Raw genomic sequence first — 27,422 nt, 5'->3', positions numbered from 1 at the left:
AAGTATGGACTATTATATATTGCTGGAAAGCCCTGGATGTTTAGTTTCCAATGCAATTGAGAGCGCACCATTTGGAGTTTTGTAGCTCTAGAAAATCCACTTTGAGTGCAGGGAGGTCAGAATCCAACAGCATCTGCAGTCCTTCTTCAACCTCTGAATCTGATTTTTGCTCAGGTCCCTCAATTTCAGCCAAAAAATACCTGAAATCACAGAAAAACACACAAACTCATAGTAAAGTCCAGAAATGTGATTTTTAATTAAAAACTAATAAAAATATACTAAAAACTAATTAAATTGTACTGAAAACTATGTAAAAACAGTGCCAAAAAGCGTATAAATTATCCGCTCATCACAACACCAAACTTAAACTGTTGCTTGTCCCTAAGCAACTGAAAATCAAATAGGATAAAAAGAAGAGAATATACTATGAATTCCAAAATATCAATGAAACTTAGCTCCAATCAGATGAGCGGGACTTGTAGCTTTTTGCCTCTAGAATAGTTTTGGCATCTCACTTTATCCATTGAAGTTCAGAATGATTGGCATCTATAGGAACTTAGAATTCAGATGGTGTTATTGATTCTCCTAGTTCAGTATGTGATTCTTGAACACAGCTACTTTATGAGTCTTGGCCATGGCCCTAAGCTCTTTGTTTTCCAGTATTACCACCAGATACATAAATGCACAGACACATAATTGGGTGAACCTTTTCAGATTGTGACTTAGCTTTGCTAAAGTCCCCAATTAGAGGTGTCCAGGGTTCTTAAGCACACTCTTCTTTTTGCTTTGGACCTTGACTTTAACCGCTCAGTCTCAAGTTTTCACTTGACACGTTCACGCCACAAGCACATGGTTAGGGACAGCTTGGTTTAGCCGCTTAGGCCAGGATTTTATTCCTTTAGACCCTCCTATCCACTGATGCTCAAAGCCTTGGATCCTTTTTTTTATTTATTACCCTTGCCTTTTGGTTTTAAGGGCTATTGGCTTTTTCTGCTTGCTTTCTCTTTCTCTTTCTCTTTTTTTGCTATTTTTTTTTTTGCAAGCTTTGTATTCACTGCTTTTTCTTGCTCCAAGAATCATTCTTATGATTTTTCAGATTATCAAATAACATGTCTCCTGTTCATCATTCTTTCAAGAGCTAACATATTTAACATTCATAAACAACAACTTCAAAAGACATATGCACTGTTCAAGCATTCATTCAGAAAACAAAAGTATTGTCACCACATCAAAATAATTAAACTAGTTTCAAGGACGAATTCGAAACCATGTACTTCTTGTTCTTTTGTAATTAAAACATTTTTCATTCAAGAGAGGTGATGGATTCATAGGATATTCATAACTTTAAGGCATAGACACTTAAATACTAATGATCATGTAATAAAGACACAAACATAGATAAACATTTAACATAAAAAAAAAATGAAAAGCAGAAAATTTAAGAACAAGGAATGAGTCCACCTTAGTGATGGTGGCATTTTCTTCTTGAAGAACTAATGATGTCCTTGAGCTCTTCTATGTCTCTTCCTTGCCTTTGTTGCTCCTCTCTCATAGCTCTTTGATCTTCTCTAATTTCATGGAGGATGATGGAGTGCTCTTGATGTTCCACCCTTAGTTGTCCCATGTTGGAACTTAATTCTCCTAGGGAGGTGTTGACTTGCTCCCAAAAGTTTTGTGGAGGAAAGTGCATCCCTTGAGGCATCTCAGGGATTTTTTGGTGATGAGCTTCTTCATGCGTCTCTTGAGATCCATGAATAGGCTCTCTAGTTTGCTCCATCCTTCTCTTGGTGATGGGCTTGTCCTCCTCAATGAGGATATCTCCCTCTATGTCAATCCCAGTCGAATTGCATAGATGGCAAATGAGGTGAGGAAAGGCTAACCTTGCCACAGTAGAGGACTTGTCAGCCACCTTGTAGAGTTCTTGAGGTATAATCTCATGAACCTCCACTTCCTCCCCAATCATGATACTATGGATCATGATGGCCCGGTCTACAGTAACTTCAGACTGATTGCTAGTGGGAATGATTGAGCGTTGAATGAACTCCAACCATCCTCTAGCTACAGGCTTAAGGTCCAGTCTTCTCAGTTGAACCGGTTTGCCTTTTGAGTCAATCTTCCATTGAGCTCCTTCCACACATATGTCCATGAGGACTTGGTCCAACCTTTGATCAAAGTTGACTCTTCTTGTGTAGGGGCGTGCATTTTCTTCCATCATTGGCAATTTGAATGCCAGCTTTACATTTTCCAGACTAAAATCTAAGTATTTTCCCCGAACCATGGTGAGCCAATGCTTTGGATTCGGGTTCACACTTTGATCATGGTTCCTAGTGATCCATGCATTTGCATAGAACTCTTGAACCATTAGGATTCCGACTTGTTGAATGGGGTTGGTTAGAACTTCCCAACCTCTTCTTTGGATCTCATGTCGGATCTCCGGATACTCACTTTTCTTGAGTTTGAAAGGGACCTCGGGGATCACCTTCTTCTTGGCCACAACATCATAGAAGTGGTCTTGATGGGCTTTGGAGATGAATCTTTCCATCTCCCATGACTCGGAGGTGGAAGCTTTTGTCTTCCCTTTCCCTTTTCTAGAGGTTTCTCCGGTCTTGGGTGCCATCAATGGTAATGGAAAAACAAAAAGCTGTGCTTTTACCACACCAAACTTAGAATATTGCTCGCCCTCGAGCAAGAGAAGAAAGAAGAGAAGAAGAAGAAGAGAAAATATGGAGGAGAGTGAGGGAGAGGTGTATTCGGCCAAGGTATAGAAGATAGGGTTGTGTTGTGTGAAAACGAAGGAGGGATGGAGGGGTTTATATAGTGAGGGGAGAGGGAGTAGGTTCGGCCATATTGGGTGTGAGAATATGAGTGGAGGTATGTGGGGATCCTGTGGGGTCCATAGATGCTGAGATGATCCTGTGGGATCCACAGATCCTGAGGTGTCAAGGATTTACATCCCTGCACCAATTAGGCATGTAAAACAACTTTGCATGCAATTCTAGCGTTTAAACGTCGAATTGATGCTTCTTCTGGGCGTTCAACGCCCATGTGCAGCATATTTCTGGCGTTGAACGCCAGTTCCATGCTTGTTTCTAGCGTTCAGCGCCAGCTCTTCTCAGGGTGTATTCCTGGCATCTGAACACCAGGATGTTGCTTGTTTCTGGCATTCAACGCCAGATCCATGCTCTGTTCTAGCGTTGAACGCCAGCCAGATGCTCCTTACTGGCGTTTAAATGCCAGTAAGTCCTTTCTCCAGGGTGTAATTTTTCTTCTGCTGTTTTTGATTCTGTTTTTAATTTTTGTATTTATTTTGTGACTCCACATGATCATGAACCTAATAAAACATGAAAGAACAAAAAATAAAATAAAATTAGATAAATAAAAATTGGGTTGCCTCCCAACAAGCGCTTCTTTAATGTCAATAGCTTGACAGTGGGCTCTCACGGAGCCACACAGGTGATCAGGTCAATTTTATAGATTCCCAACACCAAACTTAGAGTTTGGATGTGGGGTTTCAACACCAAACTTAGAGTTTGATTGTGGGGGCTTTGGTTGACCCTGTACTGAGAGAAGCTTTTCATGCTTCCTCTCTATTGTTACAGAAGGAGATCCTTAAGTTTTAAACACAAGGTTGTCCTTATTTAGTTGAAGGACCAACTCTCCTTTGTCCACATCAATCACAGCTTTTGCTGTGGCTAAGAAGGGTCTTCCAAGGATGATGGATTCATCCTCATCCTTCCCGGGAGGTTCATCTTCCCAAGTCTCATTACTAAATAATTTGGCATTCAGCTTCATGATTGCACCAAGGTACTTGGTAACTTGCTCTTCAATAACATCCTCATTCTCTTCAGAAGAGGAATACTCATCAGAGCTCATGAATGGCATAAGGAGGTTCAATGGAATCTCTATGGTCTCTAGATGAGCCTCAGAGTCCTTTGGTTCCTCAAAGGGAAACTCCTTGTTGATCACTGGATGTCCCAGGAGGTCTTCCTTACTAGGATTCACGTCCTCTTCCTCCCCTATAGGTTCGGCCATGTTGGTGATATCAATGGCCTTGCACTCTCTCTTTGGATTCTTTTCTGTATTGCTTGGGAGAGTACTAGGAGGAGTTTCAGTGACCTTTTTACTCAGCTGGCCTACTTGTGCCTCCAAATTTCTTATGGAGGACCTTGTTTCACTCATGAAACTTAAAGTGGCCTTGGACAGATCAGAGACTAAGTTTGCTAAATTAGAGGTATTTTGTTCAAAATTCTCTGTCTGTTGCTGAGAAGATGATGGAAAAGGCTTGCTGTTGCTGAGCCTGTTTCTTCCACCATTATTAAAGCCTTGTTGAGGCTTCTGTTGATCCTTCCATGAGAAATTTGGATGATTTCTCCATGATAAATTATAGGTATTTCCATAAGGTTCACCCATATAATTTACCTCTGCTATTGCAGGGTTATCAGGATCATAAGCTTCTTCTTCAGAAGATGCCTCTTTAGTACTGTTGGATGCATTTTGCCATCCGTTCAGACTTTGGGAAATCATGTTGACTTGCTGAGTCAACAATTTATTCTGAGCCAATATGGCATTCAGAGCATCAATTTCAAGAACTCCCTTCTTCTGAGGCGTCCCATTATTCAAGGAATTTCTCTCAGAAGTATACATGAATTGATTATTTGCAACCATGTCAATAAGTTCTTGAGCTTCTGCAGGCATCTTCTTTAGGTGAATGGATCCACCTGCAGAATGGTCCAGTGACATCTTGGAGAACTCAGACAGACCATAATAGAATATATCCAGAATGGTCCATTCTGAAAGCATGTCAGGAGGACACCTTTTGGTCATCTGCTTGTATCTTTCCCAAGCTTCATAGAGGGATTCACCATCTTTTTGCTTGAATGTCTGAACATCCACTCTAAGCTTGCTCAGCTTTTGAGGAGGAAAGAACTTAGCCAAGAAGGCTGTGACCAGCTTATCCCAGGAGTCCAGGCTATCCTTAGGTTGTGAGTCCAACCATGTTCTAGCTCTGTCTCTTACAGTAAAAGGGAAAAGCATGAGCCTGTAGACTTCAGGATCTACTCCATTAGTCTTAACAGTCTCACAGATCTACAGGAACTCAGTTAAAAACTGGTAGGGATCTTCTTATGGAAGTCCATGAAATTTACAGTTCTGTTGCATTAGAGCAACTAATTGAGGTTTCAGCTCAAAATTGTTAGCTCCAATAGTATGGATTGAGATGCTTCTTCCATCAAACTTGGAAGTAGGTGTAGTATAATCACCAAGCATCCTCCTTGCATTATTGTTGTTAGGTGCGTCTGCCATCTCCTTTTCTTGTTCGAAAATTTTAGTAAGGTTGTCTCTGGATTGTTGTAATTTAGCTTCTCTTAGTTTTCTCTTCAGAGTCCTTTCAGGTTCTGGATCAGCTTCAACAAGAATACCCTTTTCCTTGTTCCTGCTCATATGAAAGGGAAGAGAACAAGAAAAGAAGAGGAATCCTCTATGTTACAGTAAAGAGGTTCCTTATTGTTAGTAGAAGAAGAAAGGGAATAGGAGTGAAGAAGAATGGATAATCCAAACACAAGGGTGAGGATAGGAGCAGAGATATGAGATGAGGAGAAGTGTTAGTAAGTAATTAAATAAATAGAAGAAGATGAGAGGGAGAAGTTTTCAAAAATAATTTTTGAAAAGGGGTTGATGATTTTCGAAAATTAAAGGAGAAATAGAATTAAAATTAAAATTTAAAACAATTAATTAATTAAAAAGAATTTTTGAAAAAGAGGGAGGTATTTTCGAAAATTAAAGAGGGACGAGTAGTTAGGTGGCTTTGAAAAAGATAAGAAACCTACAAAAAGTCAATTAGTTAGTTGAAAAAGATTTGAAAATCAATTTTTAAAAGATAAGAAGATAAGAAGTTAGAAAAGATATTTTAAAATCAAATTTTTGAAAAAGATAGGATTTAAAAAGATATGACAAAAAGATATGATTAAAATTAGTTTTGAAAAAGATTTGAATTTTAAATTCAAAATTAATGACTTGACTCACAAGTAATCACAAGATACGATTCTAGAACTTAAAGTTTGAATCTTTCTTAATAAAGTAGCAACTTGAAATTTTTGAATCAAATCATTAATTGTTGATAATATTTTCGAAAATTATGAGATAAAATTAAGAAAAAGATTTTTTGAAAAATATTTTTAAAATTTTCGAAAATAAATAAGAAAAATGAAAAAGATTTGATTTTTGAAAAAGATTTTGAAAAAGATAGGATTTTCAAATTGAAAATTTGATTTGACTCATACGAAACAACTAGATTTTAAAATTTTTAGACAAAGTCAATTCAAATTTTCGAAATTTATGAGTGAAAAAGGGAAAGATATATTTTTTTTTTTGAATTTTTAATGATGAAAGAGAAAAACAATGAAAAGACTTAATGCATGAAAGTTGTGGATCAAAACAAATGATACATGCAAGAACACTATGAATGTCAAGATGAATACCAAGAACACTTTGAATGTCAAGATGAGCACCAAGAACTTATTTTTGAAAATTTTTATATGCAAAGAAAACATGCAAGACACCAAACTTAGAAATCTTTCATGTTTAGACCTTATGGATGCAAGAATGCATATGAAAAACACCTTACAAAACAAAACAATAGAATATGAAGATCAAACAAGAAAGTTCATCAAGAACAACTTGAAGATCATGATGAATGCAATGCATGAATGCAAATTTTGAAAAATGCAAGATGAATATGCAATTGACACCAAACTTGAAACATGACACAAGACTTAAACAAGAAATGTAAAAAAATATTTTTGATTTTATGATTTTATTAAAAAAAATTTTTGGATTTTTTTCGAAAATTATTTGAAAAAGAAAAATAAGGATTTCAAAATTTTTTATATGAATTCCAGGAATCTTGCATTGTTAGTCTAAAGCTCCAGTCTAGGAATTAGACATGGCTCACTAGCCAGCCAGGCTTTCAATGAAAGCTCCGGTCCAAAACACTAGACATGGCCAATGGCCAGCCAAGCTTTAGAATACAAATCAGTCATATAGCAGCAGGTGGATTAGGAACAGCTAGCTTGCTCTTGTGATAATGGTTTGGAAGCCTCAGTCCAAAAGAATTTAAACATGGCTTTGCAGCCAGCCAGGCTCCAACATTTTTCATGAAACTCTAGAATTCATTCTTAAAAATTCTGAAGAACATAAAATTTTTTTTTTTGGAAATTTTTTCGAAAATTAGAAGAGTAAAAACAAAAACTTAAAATTAAAATAAAGTTACCTAATCTGAGCAACAAGATGAACCGTCAGTTGTCCAAACTCGAACAATCCCCGGCAACGGCGCCAAAAACTTGGTGTGGGAAATCGTGATCTTCAACAATGGCGCCAATGGCTTGGTGCTCTCAAACGTGAATCACACTTAGTCACAATTCCGCACAACTAACCAGCAAGTGCACTGGGTCGTCCAAGTAATAAACCTTACGTGAGTAAGGGTCGATCCCACGGAGATTGTCGGCTTGAAGCAAGCTATGGTCACCTTGTAAATCTCAGTCAGGCAGATTCAAATGGTTATGGTGAATTGATAATTAAAACATAATTAAAATATAAACTTTCTGGATCTCAAGAATGGCCATCCATGGGTTCTAACTTATACCACGAAGATTCTAATATCTCGGACTCGGTCCTCTGTATTAGATATCTAAGAGATATTCATTCTAGCTTGTTTGCATGTAGAACGGAAGTGTTTGTCAGGCACGCGTTCATAAGTGAGAATGATGATGAGCGTCACATAATCATCACATTCATCATGTTCTTGGGTGCAAATGGATATCTTAGAATAGGAATAAGCTTGAATTGAATAGAAAACAGTAGTACTTTTCATTAATTCATGAGGAACAGCAGAGCTCCACACCTTAATCTATGGTGTGTAGAAACTCTACCGTTGAAAATACATAAGTGATAATGGAGTTCATTGGTCTCGGCCCCAGAGAGGGAACCAGAAGAACCAAGACTAAAATTGATCTGAAGATGTAAATACAATAGTAAAAAGTCCTATTTATCCTAAACTAATTACTAGGGTTTACAGAGATAAGTAAATGATGATGAAATCCACTTCCGGGGCCCACTTGGTGTGTGCTTGGGCTGAGCATTGAGCTTTACACGTGTAGAGGCTTCTCTTAGAGTTGAACGCCAGTTTATAACCTGTTTCTGGCGTTTAACTCCACTTTGCAACCTGTTTCTGGCGTTTAACTCCAGACTACAGCATGGAACTGGCGTTCAACGCCAGTTTGCATCGTCTAAACTTGGGCAAAGTATAGACTATTATATATTGCTGGAAAGCCCTGGATGTTTAGTTTCCAACGCAATTGAGAGCGCGCCATTTGGAGTTCTGTAGCTCCAGAAAATCTACTTTGAGTGCAGGGAGGTCAGAATCCAACAGCATCTGCAGTCCTTCTTCAACCTCTGAATCTGATTTTTGCTCAGGTCCCTCAATTTCAGCCAGAAAATACTTGAAATCACAGAAAAACATACAAACTCATAGTAAAGTCCAGAAATGTGATTTTTAATTAAAAACAAATAAAAATATACTAAAAACTAATTAAATTGTACTAAAAACTATGTAAAAATAATGCCAAAAAGCGTATAAATTATCCGCTCATCAGTAGGTATCCAAATTCCCATTATATTATCATAACACATTCCCTTATTATCTTTTGTTCCCACAATTTCCCATACTTAAATAACACACACAATTCTATCTTAAGCTAACCAAAGATTCAATTTGGGATATATAATTGTTTTTCCGCTTAAGGCTAGTAATGTGGTAAAATATAGAACAAATGGGTTTAAAGGCTCAAAGTGGCTAACAAAGGTAATTGAAAGGGTAGGCTTTATTTGGATAAGTGAGCTAAACAAATAATGGCCTCAATCATATGCAAACATATAAATATAATAAACATTGGACATATAGGATGAAACAAAATATAGATTACAATCATAGAGAAGTAAACACACAAGAATGAAATAATTATGGTTAAATAATGTAACTATTCATAAAGGCTCAAATCTCACAAGTTGTGTATTCTTTAGCTCAAAAATCATGTTCCAAATACAACTTCAAGCAAATTTAACATAAAAGTTTTAATTAAAATTAGTGAAATTTTGTTCCAAAGATAGGGTCTTAGAAGAAACTTATTGTCTTTTCAATCAAGCAGAACATGCATGCAACTAACTTATTACTATGCAATTTATCCTATTCTACAAAAGAAAAATCTAACTAAATATCCTAATTTATTGGTGCTAGGGAAGAGAAATTACCTCCGGAAGTCAGGTACTGACCGACCTCTCCACACTTAAGGCTTTGCACCGTCCTCGGTGCCATCTGTCAAGAACAAAGGTGGGCTGGTAGCAGTATCTCCACAGTCGAGACCATCATGGCTCCCTGTGCTGGTAAAGGAAGTGGAGTTTGGGGTATCTGAGTCCTTGAATTTTCCCATGATCAGCTCCTTGAGGTATGTGAATCGGCGCTTGTTACGGCGCTTTCTCAGCTTAGCTTTCTGTTCATGCCGATCCAACTTTTCAAGTATCTGCTGGAGCAGTTGGGCTGTTGTAGGTGCTTGTGGTGTTGAAGAATGAATATCTTCAACTGGTTCAGTAGGCTGGCTAATAGTGGCTGCTGGAAGTCTAAGGTACTTCCCGTTGGGGACATACTGATCATCCCGTGGAAGCATGGCTTTGGTGTCTCCAGCTCTGTAGGAGACTCCGGCTGCTGAGACAAGATCTGAGACCAGGGCTGGAAAAGGTAAGTTGCCAGTGATTTGTACGTGTCCCATGGCATTCCGGATATGTCTTGGTATATTCAGAGGTTGGTCTGTAAGGATGCACCATAGTAGAAAGGCCATGTCCGCAGTGAAGGAGGACTCGTGAGTGCTCGGAAAGACGTAATGGGACATAATCTGTGCCCATACGCGAGCCTTCAAGGTAAGTGCTGAAGCCGAAATTCCCTTAGGGCGGGTACGATGGTATCCGTAGATCCATCTGCTGCCAGGTAGTGCGATAACTCTGAGAACGGCGTCCCAGTCAAATTGGTACATCTGGCGCTTGAGTGCGGCTTCTTGAAAGGCGTCCAATCCTTCTGGAACAGGGGGAAGACTTAGAACTTTTTGAATGGCCTCTTCTATAATGGGGACTTGCTTCTGACGAACATAGACAAACTGCAGGGTTGGCAGGTGGAAGTTGGAGTAGAACTCGACCACCCAAGAAAGATTGACCTGCCTTGGCTGTCTCTGTAGGAAACCACATTGTCTTCGGACAATTTGCGGCTCAACAAATGTAGCAATATGGTTAGGGAGGAGAAGAAGGTATTCGTTGTTGTAACTCCTTTCTACCAGGATGGGGAACATCTGCTCACAGTAGCGATTGGGGAATCGCGCAGTGTCCTTTGCTGGGAAGGCTCTTTCTTTATCATCAACCTTTATAATCCTCTTAATTTTCTTTGTTGAGGGCTTAACTGCGGTTGAAGAAGGCTCTGCCACTAATTCCCTCTTCGTTCCTCTCCTTGCTGTTGATTTGGGAATGGCTTTCTCTTTTCCTTTCTTGGTGGCCATCCTGAAAAAGGGAAGGGAAAGTAAATTAAATTCAAAGAGATAGAGCAAGGAAGAGAACGGAAAAGGATGGTTATAAATGCACATTAAAAGGTAAAAGATGTTAACACACGCTCATGAGTACAGGTGAAAACTCATTAATGGAAAATAGCTAGTGCATATGATGACAAGTGAATGCAAGGTGTTTATTGGCATGCCGGCAAAGGGCATGAGTAGCATAGATCAAGCATCACTCGTAACAAAACCATCACGTTTGTATTGACAATTAATTTCAATTAATACAATAGTAAAGGAAATTTGTGAAAAGCAAGCATTGAATAGGAGGATAATGTAGAAAAATGCATAATGCCATATTGGCTTTTTCACAAACACATTGCATGCATGTAGAAGAAGCTCTTGAAAATAAGAATTTGAACATGCAAGTAATCCCTTAAAAAGCAATATATAATTGTCAAACAAATTTACAACAATCTACAAGCATATAATAATAAATAATGACTCACATAAATTGATAACACCAAGTAAAAAGGAGAAAGAAAGAAAAAGAAAATATGAACAATGAAGGTAAAAAGAAAAGAAAAGAAGATAACATATAAAAATAAGAAGAATAATAGAAAAGCAAGGAGGGAAGAAGAACAAGAAGAACCTTGTTAATGGGGTGAGAGAGAGTAAAAAATGAGAAAGAAGGAAGAAGGGAGGAAGAGAGGGAGAAGAAATAAGGAGGGATAAGAGAAAATAGGATTTGGGGAGAAAAAGATAAGATAATTTGGCAAATCAGGAAAACTGTGCGGCGCAAGCGACGCGGTCGCGTGGGGCACGCAGTCGCGCAACTTGCGCTTAAACTCAATGACGCGGTCGCGTCGGTCACGCGGTCGCGTCGGTCACGCGGTCGCGTGACCCGTTTTAGGCAAATGGCGCGACGGTAGCATCGCACTTGCACAACTCTCTGTTTAAAATTATATTAGTGCCAAATTTTGGGTGACGCGATTGCGTGAGTGGTCAATTATAAGGATACGACACGATCGCGTGGGGCACGCGATCGCGTGAGAGGGACTGCGCGTCCAGCGCCAGTCCAGCACCACTCTAGCACAACTTTCGGGTGTGCACCACTTTGACGTCGAAATCTTGGTCACGCGGCCGCGTGGGGCACGCGGTCGCGTGGGAGGCCATTATTCCCATATGACGCGGTCGCGTGGGACAATTTGTGCCATTGGCACGCCTCCAGCCCTGCTCCTATGTAACTCTCTGTTCATATTATTATTGTCTCCCATCTTCTTGCGACGCGGACGCGTCAATGAGGCGGTCGCATCGCATGATTTTTTTTTAATTAAAATAAAGGTATGTAAATGCAGATGTACGAAATGTACTAATGAAGAGAAGAGTTATTGAATAAGAAAACTAAAAATAAAGAAAAGAACAATCATACAATGGTGGGTTGTCTCCCACCTAGCACTTTGCTTTAACGTCCGTAAGTTGGACGCTCCACTAGCTCAGTCTTCGGCTATGTGGAGATCTTCCAAGAGAAAGATCTCAAGCTCCTTGTTTTTCTTCAGCTTCTCGCCATGGTACAGCTTTAAACGATGTCCATTAACTTTGATAAGTTCAGAGTTTGAAGGATGGCTTAGGTGATAATATCCGTACGGTTCAGCCTTCTCCACTTTGTATGGACCTTCCCATCTTGATCTCAACTTGCCTGGCATGAGTCTCAGTCGAGATTTATAAAGGAGGACCAAGTCCCCAGGTTGGAACTCTTTCCTCTTGATGTGCTGATCATGTACAGCCTTCATCTTCTCCTTGTATAGTCTTGAGTTCTCATAAGCTTCTAGGCGAAGGCTTTCCAGTTCTTGCAGTTGCAACTTCCTTTCAGCTCCGGCTCTCTTAATTCCCATGTTGCATTCCTTTACTGCCCAAAAGGCTTTATGCTCTATTTCAACAGGGAGATGACAAGCTTTTCCATAAACTAAGCGGAAAGGACTCATCCCAATGGGTGTTTTGTATGCTGTTCTATATGCCCAGAGTGCATCTTGTAGCCTGGTGCTCCAGTCTCTTCTATGAGGTTTGACTATCTTCTGCAAGATACGTTTTATCTCTCTATTTGACACCTCGGCTTGCCCATTAGCATGAGGGTGGTATGCTGTTGCAACCTTATGAATTATCCCATGTTTCTTCATTAGTCCTGTTAGTCTTCTGTTACAAAAATGGGTGCCTTGATCGCTCACGATTGCTCGTGGTGATCCAAAGCGACAAATAATGTGGTTTCTAACAAAGGAAACAACAGTGTTAGCATCATCATTGCGGGTAGAAATTGCTTCCACCCATTTGGAAACGTAATCCACAGCTAACAATAAATAGAAATAACCATTAGAATTTGGAAATGGACCCATGAAATCAATGCCCCAAACATCAAAAATTTCACAAAAAAGTATAATTTGTTGAGGCATCTCATCCTTTCTGGATATATTACCAAATTTCTGGCATGGAAAACAAGATTTACAAAATTCAGCAGCGTCCTTAAAAAGAGTAGGCCACTAGAATCCACAGTCTAAGATTTTTCTAGCAGTTCTCTGAGGGCCAAAATGTCCTCCACTCTCAGATGAGTGATAGGCCTCTAAGATGGACTGGAATTCTGATTGAGGCACACACCGCCTAATTATCTGGTCAGCGCCACATCTCCATAAATATGGGTCATCCCATATATAATATTTAGACTCGCTTTTCAGCTTGTCTCTTTGATGCTTAGAAAAGTTCGGAGGGAAGGTGCGGCTAACTAGATAATTAGCTACAGGTGCATACCAAGGGACTATCTCAGATACTGCTTGCAGGTTATCAAATGGGAAATTATCAGATATAGGAGTGGAGTCATCTGTAATATGTTCAAGGCGACTCAAGTGGTCTGCCACTAAATTCTGGTTACCACTCCTATCCTTAATTTCTAAATCAAATTCTTGTAATAGCAGTATCCAATGAATAAGCCTTGGTTTGGACTCCTTTTTAGCTAATAAATATTTTAGAGCTACGTGGTCTGAATACACTACTACCTTCGTTCCAAGTAAATAGGCTTGGAATTTATCCAGAGCAAAAACAATAGCAAGAAGCTCTTTCTCAGTAGTAGTGTAATTCAATTGAGTGGCATCTATGCTTTTAGACGCGTAAGCAATAACAAAAGGATCCTTACCTTCACGCTGAGCCAGTGTTGCTCCTACGGCATGGTTGGAAGCATCACACATTATTTCAAATGGCTGGCTCCAGTCTAGTCCTCTTACAAAGCGATCCAGCATTTGATCAATGAATGGAAGAGGATAGTGATCCTTACGGGTTGCTTGGTTGAGGCGTCTGTAGTCAATGCAGACCTTCCAGGCGTTCTGAACTTTGGTTGTCAGGAGCTCTCCATGCTCATTCTTTACTGCAATGACTCCAGACTTCTTTGGCACCACTTGTACTGGGCTTACCCATTCACTGTCTGAGATGGGATAGATGATATCTACCTCTAGTAGTCTGGTCACTTCCTTTTTGACAACCTCTAGGATAGTGGGGTTCAGTCTTCTCTGGGGTTGATGGACAAGTCTTGCTCCGTCTTCTAAAAATATCCTATGCTCACAGACTTGAGGGTTGATGCCTACTATGTCTGCCAAACTCCACCCAATTGCCTTCTTGTGCCTCCTCAGCACACTAAGTAGCTGCTCTTCCTGTTGAGAAGTGAGTTCTCTTGCAATGATAACCAGAAACTTCTACCCATCTTCAAGGTAAGCATATTTGAGGTGTGGAGGAAGGGGTCTTCTGATCATGTTCAGGCTCTGGGTTGTCTGGAGCTGGTAACAGTGGTAAGGCACTGTCATTGTCCTCTGAGAATGTCCCCACACTTGGACCTTGTCCTGTGTGCTTCTCTTCAAATTCCTCCTGATGGACTTCAGCCACGATTTCATCTATAATGTCACACTTGAGGATAGAGTGGTCTTCTGGAGGATGCTTCATAACTCCGTTCAGATTGAAGATCACTACTCGGCCATCTATTTCAAAAGAGTATGTTCCTGAGAAAGCATCTAATTTAAACTTTGAGGTCTTCAAGAATGGTCTTCCGAGTAGGATTGATGATGGCTTATCTGAGTCATTTTGGGACATTTCCAGGATATAAAAATTAGTGGGGAACGTGAGTCCCTTAATGCCTACTAGTACATCTTCAGCAACTCCAGCCACTGTGATAATGCTTTTATCTACTAACACAAAACGAGCTGACGACCTTTTTAAGGGAGGGAGCCTCAAAACATCATATATAGACAAAGGCATTATACTCACACATGCTCCTAAATCACACATGCATTCAGAAATTATCACACCACCAATAGTACAATTAACTATACAAGGACCTGGGTCACTACACTTTTCAAGTAAACCTCCCATTAAAGCAAATATGGAACTTCCTAAAGGAATAGTTTCTAATTCATTAATTTTGTCTTTATGTATGCATAAATCTTTTAGAAACTTAGCATACTTAGGTACCTGTTGAATAACATTAAATAGAGGAATAGTTACCTCAACCTTTTTGAATATCTCTACCATTTTTGGATCAGGTTCCAGCTGCTTCCTGGGCTTCCTTGCAAGTTGTGGAAATAGGATGGGAGTGGCATTTTCTGCAGTGTCTGCGCCTTTTAGTGCTTCCTCCTGTGGTTGCACTTCTTCTTCTACAGCCACGTCCTATATGTCCTCTTCTTCTTCAACATCTTCTATTTCCACTACCTCTTCAGCTGAGGCGTGTTCTGGTGGGTTTGGCTCCTCTTGATTCCTCTCCTGCAGTGTGGTTCCGGACCTCAGGGTGATGGCATTAATACCACCCTTGGGATTGGGTAATGGTTGAGAGGGAATTCCACTGGAGCTCAAAGGTTGGTTATTGGAGTTATTCATTGATCCTATCTGGGAGACAAGAGCCTGCAAAGTAGCGGTCAGACCATTCAGAGTGGCATTAATGTTGTTTTCCATGGTCTGCTGTCTCCGATCAATAGGTTGTAGTAAGTCATCATTGGCAGATACAGAAAGATGGATAAATTGAGAGGTCTGCTGTTGGGTATTCTGTGGTCCTTGGGATTGCCTTAGGTGAGGTGCTCTGTAAGGCTGATTCTGATTCTGCTGTCTGTTGTTGTTGTTATTCCACCTCTGATTTTCCTGATTATCTCTGCCTCTTCTGTTGTTGTTGTCCCTCCAATTCTGGTTAGAATTGTCCTGCCATCCATGGCTGTAATTGCCACCTTGATTGTACCCTTGGTTGGGGCGGTCATAGAAGTTATGTGTGGCTGCCACGGTGTTGTCTTTCTACTGGAGCTGCGGACATTCATCAGTATAGTGGCTATAATCAGCGCAGATTCCGCAAACTCTCTGTGGGAATAAATGTTGGTTTTGCTGTGGTGGAGAAGGTTGAGCTTGCTGAACTTGTTGTTGATTTAATTGCATCTGCTTCAGCAAGTTGGTCATTTCACAGATACTCTGAGTTAAAGCAGTAGTCTCTCTACTAGAGGATACTTTTGCAACGGCTTTTGAATGGCCTTGTTTCTGCCTGTGATTCCTAGTAGATTCAGCTAAGTCACTGATCAATTGCCATGCCTCATTAGTGGTCTTGTACTTTTTCATAGACCCATTGCTAGCACTTTCCAATGTGGTCTTATCTTGGGGCCTCATTTCCTGTGTGACATAACCGATTAACACTATCTTGTCAATCATATGGTGGGGGCAAGCTTCTAGAAGATTATTGAAGCGCTCCCAGTATTCATAAAGCGTCTCGGATTCATCCTGAACAATCATGAAAATATCTTTCCTCAGTTTATTAGTAACTTCAGCTGGAAAGAACTTTTCCAAGAATTCTCTTCTCAGTGTATCCCAGTTGGATACAATTGCTGCTGGTTGAGTGTAGTACCACTCTCTTGCCTTCCCCTCAAGAGAAAATGGGAAAGCTTTTAGCAAAATCGAAGTTTCATCTACACTATCACGCTTGACAGTAGAACAGGCTGCCTAAAAATCTCTCAGGTGCTTGATAGGCTCTTGAGCAGGTAAGCCATGAAACTTGGGCATCAAATTAAGCAGTGTGGTCTTTATTTCAAAGTCTGTAGCTACCGCTGGGTGATGCGCTTGAAATGGTTGCATTGTAAAATCAGGGGATCCAGCCTCCTGGATAGTAACTCTCCTGGCTGCTGCCATGTTACCTGCACGTGAAACAACCAAATCAGTAGAACGGGGGCTGGTTTCTTTCTCAAGTGACGTTTCAGATCCGCCCTCAGAGAGGACTAACCGACGCCGAGCTTGCCTTATTCGTGAAATAGTTCTTTCAATCTCAGGATAGAATACTAGCAAGCTTGGATCAGGAAGCGAACGTGTCATCTAACGAAAGAAACAAGCAGCTCATAGTAGCAAAATAAAATAAAATGTAAATAAATGAATTCCAACTAATAACTTTAGCACTCTATTGCAACTCCCCGACAACGGCGCCAAAAATTGATGCGAGCGAAAATTGGCGAGTTAAGAATGATTGTAAAATATGCGTTGCAAGTATAGTTCTCAACCAACCAGAAATCCGCTCATCAATTTAGAAGGGTGTCACAGAAATTAAAATTAAAATACTGGGAGTATGAATCCCAGGTCGTCTCCCAACGAGTTGCAGAAAGGTGTGCTATTTTATTAATCAGATGTTTTCAAAAAGGTTTGAGTTGAATAGCAGAAAATTAAATTAGAGAATTTATATAAATTTAAATAAAAGCCTTGACTGGGAGTTGATTAGCTGGAAGCCCTATTCTTGTTGCAGTACTCTCAAGATCAACTGACAATTGGGGGTTATTATGTTTAGTTGTCCTTCATCAAGTAAGGGAAAGTCAAACAAGTTTGAGTGCTGTTTCTATCCACAAGTTCCAATCCACTCTTGGAAGGATTGGTGTTAGTGACTAGAGAGCAATCCAACGATAAACCCAATCACAATCTTTCTCTTGAGCATCCCAACTCAAGGGTTCCTTTCACTCAACTCCCATCAAGTTAGGGAACTACTCGCTCATTGTAAATGCAAAATTCATAACATAAGAAAGGGAATTAAAGAAAGACATGATAAATAATAATCAAAAGATTAATTAAAAATAAAGGTAATTCTTGTATTAATAAATGCTAAAATAATCCAATGGTAAAATTAAGTAAATTAAGGAACATGGAAGAGTAAGAGACAAGTAAAGAGAACGAACTAGAATGTCGAAGTCTTGATGAGGCAATAACTCTTCTCAATATCCCAATGCAAAAACAATGAATAATAACAAATCCTAAAAACTATGAATGTGTAGAGAGAAAACCTAGAGGAGGAGTAAAACTAGATCTGAAAAACTAAAACTATGCGGAATGAATGTTGTTGTTGGTTTCTGCATGTTCTCTGGCTCTAGTCTGCTTTTCTGGGCCGAAAACTGGGCCAAAATAAGGCCCGAAATTGCCCCCAGCGATTCTGCAGATTATGCAGATCGCACATGTCACGCGGTCGCGTCATCCATGCGGCCGCGTCATTCGGCTTTCTGCTTTGCCACGCGGTCGCGTCATCCATGCGGCCGCGTCGCTTGTGCTATTCCATGCCGCGCGGTCGCGTCATCCATGCGGCCGCGTCACTGCGATTTCCTTTCTTTCGCGCGGTCGCGTGATCCATGCGGCGGCGTCACTTCTCGCTGGTCATCTCCTCAATTCCTTGTGTTCCTTCCATTTTTGCAAGCTTCCTCTCCAATCTCCAATTCATTCATGCCCTATAAAGCCTGAAACACTTAACACACAGATCACGGCATCGAATGGAATAAAAGTGAAATAAAATACATAATTAAAAGTCTCTAGGAAGCAAGTTTTCAATCATGCAATAACTTTAGGAAGTAATTATAAATGCATGCTTAATTAATGAATAAGTGGGTAAAGATCATGATAAAACTACATAAATAAACACAATATAAACCATAAAATAGTGGTTTATCAGAGCTCTGGTAATGTAAGATGATATATTTTCTTTTAAAAAAGGAAGTGAATCACCATTAACAAAAGGATGAAATATGCTCTTAAAATAAAAAGAACAAACAAAATGAAATATCCAAGAATGCAGCAAAAAAGCTGCACAAAAACTACAAGAATCTGGGCTATCGTCTATGAGTATCACTGAGTTCAAAATTGGTTTTCCTTCATAATTTTTGAAATCATCAACAACTAAGCTAGCTAGGTCTTCCATTCATTCATATATATGCTGCTAAGAAACATAAATGTGGTTTTGTTTTAGTAGAGCAGATTAATAAATGAACCTGCCATACATCCCCTGCCATTAATAAATTTTAATTACAGCTATACCTCGTTCATTTTCTTTTAGCTTCACAAAGTTTAGCATTTTGATGAGCTATGTCAACCTTAATACACTCAAGTAGGTGTCCGTCACCATTGTACTTAGCAGTAACTCTTCGAGATAAATTAGAAACTCGAGCAAGAGCAAGAACAAGATCATCATGAGTCTTCCATACTTGTTGAACCTGAAATTAAGGAGGCAGAGAAGCCTGGGACAGAGGATCAATTCATGAACCCATTGTTTGAATCAATGGACACAATAATGATGAATGGTTTCTGTACAGAGTAAGTTCCAATTTTATAACCTGATGAGATCCTTGCTCTATGTGCAGGTGATGCCTTTACTTCATCAACAACAACAACCATTTCTTCACATAAACAAGCTTTGAGATACAGCAGCACCACCTACTTAATTGAATAAGAATTAATGAGGGCTATGATGATGATGGGGATGAAGATAACACTAGGATTATAGCTGATAAATTTAGTATAGTTGAACAATACACTAAGTTCATATTTTGAATTATAGTTGATGTATCAATACACTTTGTTGATGTATGGTTGTTACTTTTTTTCTTTTCTTTTTTTTACCAAAGATAGAAGACTCGAACCCACAACCTCTTAATTGAGTATGGGGAGACTATGCCATTTGAGCTATAACTCATTGGCATGTATGGTTGTTACTTATTATTATAGTTGATGTATCAATACACTTTGTTTATGTTTTGAATTATATTGACTTGCTTGGTTATAGTACTTTTCTTTTAGTTTGATAATACGATGAATTTGTTTATTTTTTGAAATATTATAAATATTCGAATACAAATTAGATAAAAAATTTGTATTTATTAAATTTATATTTATTTTGTATGAAAACAGGTTTATTTTGCAATGGAAAAATCTAAAAAAAATCTATTTTACCTTACTGACGGATTTACAGACGGATTTTCTATCTGTATTCAGAGTTTGGAATGGTTTTCCAAGGCTCCAATAACAGATGGAAAATCCGTCAGAAAATCTATCTCTAATTACTGACGAAAAATCTGTCGAAAAATCTGTCTTTAATTACTGACAAAAAATCCATCGGAAAATCTGTCTCTAGTTACAAACGGAAAATCCGTCGAAAAGTTTGACGCTCCGGGGAAATGGAGGGGAAAATTTACAAAGGGAAAATCTGTCGGTAACTGGTAAAAATCTGTCGGTAATTTACCGACGAAAAAATCCGTCGGTAAATAATTTCCAACGAGGCTTTTACAGAGGGACAAAATCCGTCAGTAATTTCGTCGGTAACCAAAAATCTATCTGTAATATAGACCAAATCTGTAATGTAAATCTCTCTGTAATAAGTCATTTTCTAGTTGTGCCTGGGAATGCGTGCGTATTTGCTGCATACATGGCGTCAAACGCCACCAATCTCAAGTTTGGCGCCAGCATGCTGAAAACGAAGGGCTTCCACGTGAATTTGCACCAAATCTTTAGGATTTAATTTGATTTTTATTTAGTTTTGAATTTAGAAAATATATTTTTATATTTTAAAAAATATATTTTACATTAATTAAGATTAGATCTAAACGAGAAGATATCTTGGCCTAGGGCTTCTCTCTTTTTTTCCTTCTTCTCATCTTCCGCACTTTACACTTTTTTCTGTTAGGATTTTTTCGCATCATGAGCAACTAAACCTCCATTGTTAAGGTTAGGAGCTCTATTTATTTGGATAGATTAATAACTATTATTTTCTAGTTCTGATTTATGCATTGATTGACATTCAAGAATCAGTTTCATTTTTCATCCTACAGATTAGAGTATATTGGAAAATAACTCTTTTCTAACTTGAATTCTTGTTGGATCTTGGAAAAGCTATCTCACCTGAATAACAACTTGAAACTGAATTCTCATAACTCTCTAACTATCTGGATTTAATGTGATACGTGACATATAATCATATTGTCTTTGGATTATTAGGGTTTTTGTGTGGCATATAAACTAGGATTTGAACTTAAACTCTCTAATTAGATTAAGTGACCAAGGAATTGGCAGTTGATTGAATTAGAAGAGGATTAAATTACCAAGAAATTGGAATCTAATCATTTAAATTTTGCTATGAATTGAACCTTTGCATAATCAAAGTGGTTAATAAGAATTGTTAATCCTGAAATTTAAACATCTCCAAAACCTTAACTGTTTTCTCATATAATTCTCACAACCAATTTACTGTTTACTTTTTTAACTCTTCTGAATTACTGTTTAATGCAATTTGAACTCAAAAATACTCCTTTTTGCTTGTCTGACTAAGTAAATCACTCAACCATTGTTACTTGATCCATCAATTCTCGTGGGATCGACTCTCACTCACTTGAGGTATTACTTAATATGACCCGATACACTTGCCGGTTAGTTTGTGATTTATAAAATCTGGACCAAATTTTTGGCGCCATTGTTGGAGATTGACTGTGATTGATAACTACCCATTGTTTGATTGCTTAGATTAGACGTTCTTTGCTTTAATTGTGTTTACTTTTTATCCTTTATTTTTTGAAAATTTGCTTAATATTTTTCTTTTGTTTTATTCAATTTAATTTCCTATTTTTACCTTATTATTTTCAAAATTTTTCCCCTTTTTCCTTATTAATTTTTTGAAAAATTATTCTATTTATTTTATTTTATTTTATTTTGGTTACTTAGATTACCTCACTGGAAATTCTCTTCACTCTGACGTAGAGATTTCCACTTTTTCTCGTCTTCCATTTGTTTATGAGTAGGAACAGAGACAAGAATCCTCTTCTTGATTTTGATCCTGAGATTGAAAGGACCGTCAGAAGACGTCAACAACAACCTAGAGCTTTTAGAGCTTTTTATCAATGTCTTTACATTCTTCACCATCTTTATATCAATGTCTTTATATTTTTTACCATCTTTATATTTTTTTATGTGATATGTGTTCTATCTTTTATTTAACATGTCAAGAATTAAACTTAACTTGTTTTATAATGAGTAGCTTTTGAATCATCTAATTTATAAAAGAAAATTCACATCTTTTTGGTCCACTACCACAAAAATAAAAGATGACATATAAATAAACAATTTTTTTTTAAAAAATTCAATAAATATATACCCAATGCTCTTAAATAGTTAAGTTTAAATCCATTCTCTCAGATTATTGATACCATTCAAACTGAACATACTTTAAAATTTTATGACTACCTTAAATAACAGGCATAGACTTTCTCTTTTAATATTGAGCAGGTTTCGTATTCATGTTTAAAAAAATAAAAAATAAAACTTAGATAACCCAAAAAATAGAAGAAAATAAAAAAAATAATATAAATGATAATGCAATGAATAACTATGTGTTAATTACTATGAGATTAATATGATTGTGAATGAAGAAGAAGAAAAAATCATGACCGAAAGTTATGCGTAAAATAAAAAAATAACCACAATGTGAATGAAGGAAAGTTAATAATAATTATATTTTATATTAATTTTTAAATTGCATTTACGTTGATCGGTGTTTATTAATAAGGTTAAAATAAAAATACGAAAATTGGACACCTTTCTTTATGTATTCTCTTTATATATATATATATATATAAAAGATTAAACTGAAATTAGAAATTCTTTAGTTTTTTAAAAAATTACCATATATTGTAAAAACTAAAAAGATAAAGACTTAATAGTGGAATAATGAGAAGTTTTTTTTCCATGGGACCAACGTTTTGCATACGTGGCCAAAAACCCATGGCTAACGTTAAACCAAAATCAAACGCAACACAACCCAGTAGTGGCCACATTGGATGAAAGACCAGATTTTTATTACCAACACATTCCACGTTCACAAACACGTAAGAAACAAATGCGAAAGGAAACAAAGTAAATGATTTGATAAATTGATGATGCTCTTGTCCACAACGAAAACAAGAAAAGAGAAAGAAAAATCACATTAAGATTAAGGGGAAAAAAAAGGAGAATATCAGAAAAAAATAAGCTATTGCGATTCATTCCCTCCACACATTCATATTTGCCTTATCCTGAAGAGTGTTACGTTTATTCTGATCTTACCTCTAAACAGAAAAAACAACCATACCTTGATGAGCTTTCTCACTCCCAATTAAAGCTCCATAATTGGTGTCACCACCACCATCATCACCATCATCATCATTATTATTACAATTGAACATATATAGCAGTGATCATCATTATTATTCATGGCTAGCAAACTAGCTTTCACGTTAACACACCCTCGTCCATGCACTACTGCAGCTAGTTCTTCTACTATTACCCCAACGCCTTTGCTTCCTATATCATCCTTGTCTTACCCTTCTGGTGGACACTTGATTCAGTTCAATGGCCGCCATTTATGCCTTCGTCGAAGGCTATTTTTACTATCCCCTAAGGCCACTGCGGATCAACAACAACAAGGTCTCTTTGACATACTATAATGTCATGTGTCATCGTTCTTCATTTATTTATTTGGTTATTAAAGATCTTCTTATAACAACAGATACGTACCCCTTTTTTAGTTGTTGTTTTCTCTTGTTTCAGGAAAGGTTGGAGACTTCGAAAAAGAGGTTGTTGATTCTAAAATCCTCCCTTATTGTAGCATAGATAAAAAAGAGAAGAAATCAGTTGGTGAAATGGAGCAAGAGTTTCTTCAGGCACTGCAGGTATATCATATGACACTCACCCCCAAAAGCTTTGTGCTTAAAAGTTAAAACCTTCTTAGGCCCCGTACGTCTTGATTATCGCAAGATAGAATACAGAGACAACCAAGATAGTTACATGAATTCATAGATTAGGTAACGAACTGCATACAAGTTCACGCAAACTAATTTCACCTGTGTACCGGAACGCCATAAGTATACTTCCTAAGTAACAATTTTCTGTCCATTGAATTGGAGACACAGGAGAAGAGGCATTTACATTTCGACACTACTTTTCTTACAAAAAATATATCTCAGCTATTGTGTATATGGATGACCAGGCATTCTATTATGAGGGGAAGGCTATTATGTCAAATGAAGAATTTGATAATCTAAAGGAAGAACTCATGTGGGAAGGAAGCAGCGTTGTTATGCTAAGTATGGAGCAACTTTTTGGCTGACACAGTAGCTGCTGTTATAACAAGTGAATCTTTTCTCAAGTCTTTCTTCATTAACTTTTAATTTGTTTACAGGTTCTGACGAACAAAAGTTTCTGGAAGCTTCTATGGCTTATGTGTCGGGAAATCCAATTATGAGTGACAAAGAGTATGATGAATTGAAAATGAAGCTAAAGGTATGGTACTTTCATCTCATAAAGGAAATTCCTTGAAAATTGATCATCTAGTTAATAATAGAAGGACAGACTATATAAGCATTTCGTGTTATCACAGCCACACAGGGTTTAGAAAAAGGTCACGTCGAGAGAGCGTAATACAGAGCACCTAATCTTAACAATTGATATCATAACTTGAACCTACGACCTTGAGATCACAAATAAACCATTTGTTCCAAGACTTTTCTTCATCTAAATAATAATAATTGAAGAAAAATTAGGAGTGAATGACCAAATTGATCTCAAAAAAATTTTAGATAAGACACTTTAGTTTTTAATAAAATTTTATTCTTTAAAAATTTTCAAAATTTATTTTCGCCAAACAAATTGGTTTTTTTGTCGGTTTCAATCAATGTTTTTTAATATGCATTTTAGACAAATAAATCTTTAACAAATTTTATTATAAAACAATTAAGTACTCAAAATAATATTCTCTAAGACAAGTTAGTCAGTATCCTTCCAAATGACGCACGGACTAATATGTCCAACTTAAATAAGTTTTAAGAATTTTTAGAGAATTAAAATTTGTTGAGAACTATGGTTTCAATATGAAATTTTTTAAGGGTTAATCTGCAATTTAGCTATTCAATGTGTTCCAGTTACATTTTGAAATGCTTGCAGTTATGAAATAGCAATTCTTGTAGTTGGAATAGTTGAAATCCTCTACTTTGTATCGAGTATGATTTTCTGATTTGATTGTTGTTTTCTAGATGGAAGGGAGTGACATCGTGGTTGAGGGTCCAAGATGCAGTCTTCGTAGTAGAAAGGTGTGAGTTAATCTGTTGTATGATCTTTGCAATGTGTAATTAACACATTTCCAATTCCGTTGTTGGTTCTATCTTCCTTATAATATGGTATGGTGTGGTGTTTATAGGTTTACAGTGACCTCTCTGTAGATTATCTAAAGATGTTCCTATTGAACGTCCCTGCTACTGTGATCGCATTAGGATTGTAAGGAACTTCCCCTCTCTTTCTTTCTTTCTTTCTTTTTCACTCTCTCATCTCTGTTTTACACCTTTAAGGTTATAACAATAACAATTTCTCTTTTAGGTTCTTCTTCCTTGATGATTTGACTGGATTTGAGATCACATATCTCCTAGAGGTATACTTAGAGAGAGTCATAGAATTTGAAAGAACTTGCATTCTTTTTGGTCCTTCCTCATGTTCGAATTGTTTGTTTGCGCAGCTGCCAGAGCCTTTCAGTTTCATTTTCACTTGGTTTGCTGCTGTTCCCCTTCTTGTGTGGCTAGCTCAGTCACTAACAAGTGCTATTGTCAAAGATTTCTTGATTCTGAAGGTACAAGTTTACGAAAACTCTCTCTCACGGAGCATGTGGTTTCACACGTGCCGACGATATAAGCTATATTCAAGTTCTATATGTGCTAACTTTTCAGGGACCTTGCCCAAACTGTGGTGCTGAAAACACCTCCTTTTTTGGGACTATACTATCAGTTTCAAGTGGAGGAAAAGTCAACAATGTCAAATGCTCTGAGTAACTATGCATCTACTCTAGCATTCTCAAATCATTGTTGTTGCTTCATATCATTCACCTTACTAACATCAAATTCATTTTAGATGTGGCACTGAAATGGTATTTGATTCAAGTACAAGATTGATTACATTGCCGGAAGGCAGTAACGCCTAAGTTTGAGGTACATTTCTTGTCCAAATTTTAAGCTCATATTATTCTCATACCAAGCATTGCTTAAATTAAAATTTCTCGTTTGTGAGCCCTCACAACGTTGCTGGAGAACTTTGTGTTGCAATTTGTCATAGCACTCTCCGACATGTTATGACGTGCACCAATTGAAATTGAAGATAAATTTTTGAGTAAATTATCAAAACAATATTCAAAATGTTTTGATATTAACAAAAACAATGTTGATAGATACGAAAGACAAACGATCCCCAAAAATATTAATAAGTTCGACAAAAATCACCAAACGTCAACTGATCATGTTTTCGTTAATAGAAAACGCTGAGCTGTCTGATAGAAAAGCTTAGATGGCAAATTTAACATTTGACATGCTGAAATTTATAAAATCTCCAATTCAAATTAATATAACATTTGTCATCCTAAGAATTGCTTATATAAAATTTTTCATGTTTGTGGGCCGTCATGATGTGCCCGTACCATTCTCAGGCTCGTTACGACGTGCACCAACTGAAATTGGGATAAATTTCTCATACCTCATGTAACCAAGGATCTGTACATTTTGAGCTTCACTGTGGATTATGGCAATAATATCCAATTAAATCTTATTGTTCATTTACACATTTTATTGGTCTATCATACAGGGATGCTTGAAACAGGTGGTCAACGGTTCCAGCAATGTGAGATCATTGATAAGAGTGTAATGAAAGTGACTAATTTATGAAATTAGCAAATAATCAATCATGATGATCCACGGAAGGCCATCATGGAGTCATGCTTCTCATTGTCACAAACAACAATTGTGATCAAACTGAAACTGTTGTTTTATGCCACAATGTCCTACTTGTGTAAGTACATATATGATTTGCATACTTGTAAGTAAAGTAATATATATGGACTTTGTATATAGCATACACTGGATTGTTCGTTGCAAGCTGAGTCATGAATAATGAGGGTGCTCAACATAGTCGATGAATCTAACTTAAAAATAACGTCTGTAAGGATTGTTTTTCTTTTCACACTTTTGCAGAATTTCTATGCACCAGGAAGGAACTTTACATAGCCAGGAACACCAAGTAGGAAGTGACAATATACAAATATTTTTAGCTAATTCAAAATATATATTATTTCATCTTTTTCAATTAATTGAAAGACTTGAGAGGCTGAACGGGACACTAATTGTAATTAAACCTATTTTATGCTTTTTCTCTTTTAATTTAGCCAAGCATTTTATCACTCATGTCTAAATTTTATTAATAGGAATTTAACTAATTTAATTTGAGAAACTGTGACTGTCTTTTTCAGTTTTCTCCATAGGTTTTTTCTAATCTTCAGTGTTGCAATTTATTAATGTTGTTCCAAGTTCCAACACTTTGCAAAATAAAATAAATAAAAAATGATCGGCTAATTTAGTATAAGATTATCCTAAAAACAGATTCGAAAGAGAGACATTTTGAAATTTATTTTGTAGGTTTATTTATTACAAAATCTTTCAAACAAAAAATTACATAATCATCTTTAGACCTGTTTGGGTAAGTTTTTAA

The 27,422-nt window shown here is 37.3% G+C and overlaps 1 protein-coding gene and 1 long non-coding RNA gene across 5 annotated transcripts; one reads left to right on the top strand and one right to left on the bottom strand.

Moving 5' to 3' along the window:
- Positions 1,937 to 19,480, bottom strand: LOC110270469. Its single transcript, XR_002360050.1, has 3 exons — positions 19,046 to 19,480; positions 15,507 to 15,512; positions 1,937 to 1,951 (listed from the first exon to the last, which is right to left on the bottom strand). It is a non-coding gene; the product is annotated as an uncharacterized LOC110270469 (long non-coding RNA).
- Positions 22,852 to 27,114, top strand: LOC107631093 (PGR5-like protein 1B, chloroplastic). Of its 4 annotated transcripts, XR_002362092.1 has the most exons (13): positions 22,852 to 23,330; positions 23,454 to 23,575; positions 23,893 to 23,989; positions 24,085 to 24,185; positions 24,935 to 24,991; positions 25,099 to 25,175; positions 25,275 to 25,326; positions 25,411 to 25,521; positions 25,619 to 25,716; positions 25,800 to 25,876; positions 26,523 to 26,552; positions 26,597 to 26,724; positions 26,909 to 27,114. XR_002362092.1 is itself a non-coding variant. In XM_021122240.1 (12 exons), exons 1-10 carry the CDS (start codon positions 23,117 to 23,119, stop codon positions 25,867 to 25,869), a joined length of 999 nt encoding a protein of 332 aa, XP_020977899.1. In that variant the 5' UTR covers positions 22,852 to 23,116; the 3' UTR covers positions 25,870 to 25,876; positions 26,523 to 26,552; positions 26,597 to 26,879. The 4 variants fall into 4 exon arrangements, 2 of the variants coding, with proteins under 2 accessions (XP_020977899.1, XP_016189913.1); XR_001618493.2 differs by having other exon boundaries at positions 26,523 to 26,724; XM_021122240.1 differs by lacking the exon at positions 26,909 to 27,114 and having other exon boundaries at positions 26,597 to 26,879.

This window comes from Arachis ipaensis, chromosome B01 (assembly GCF_000816755.2).
Source record: "Arachis ipaensis cultivar K30076 chromosome B01, Araip1.1, whole genome shotgun sequence".
Classification (NCBI taxonomy): Eukaryota; Viridiplantae; Streptophyta; class Magnoliopsida; order Fabales; family Fabaceae; genus Arachis; species Arachis ipaensis.
This window is presented reverse-complemented; position numbering and strand designations above follow the sequence as displayed.

What these genes read in the sequence shown, in the direction of transcription:
- LOC107631093 (XM_021122240.1), top strand. Translation starts at nt 23,117, where the DNA reads ATGGCTAGCAAACTAGCTTTCACGTTAACACACCCTCGTCCATGCACT. An exon ending in AGTTTCTTCAGGCACTGCAG is followed by an intron (nt 23,576 to 23,892) that starts GTATATCATATG and finishes ATGGATGACCAG; the next exon opens with GCATTCTATTATGAGGGGAA. An exon ending in AAGCAGCGTTGTTATGCTAA is followed by an intron (nt 23,990 to 24,084) that starts GTATGGAGCAAC and finishes ATTTGTTTACAG; the next exon opens with GTTCTGACGAACAAAAGTTT.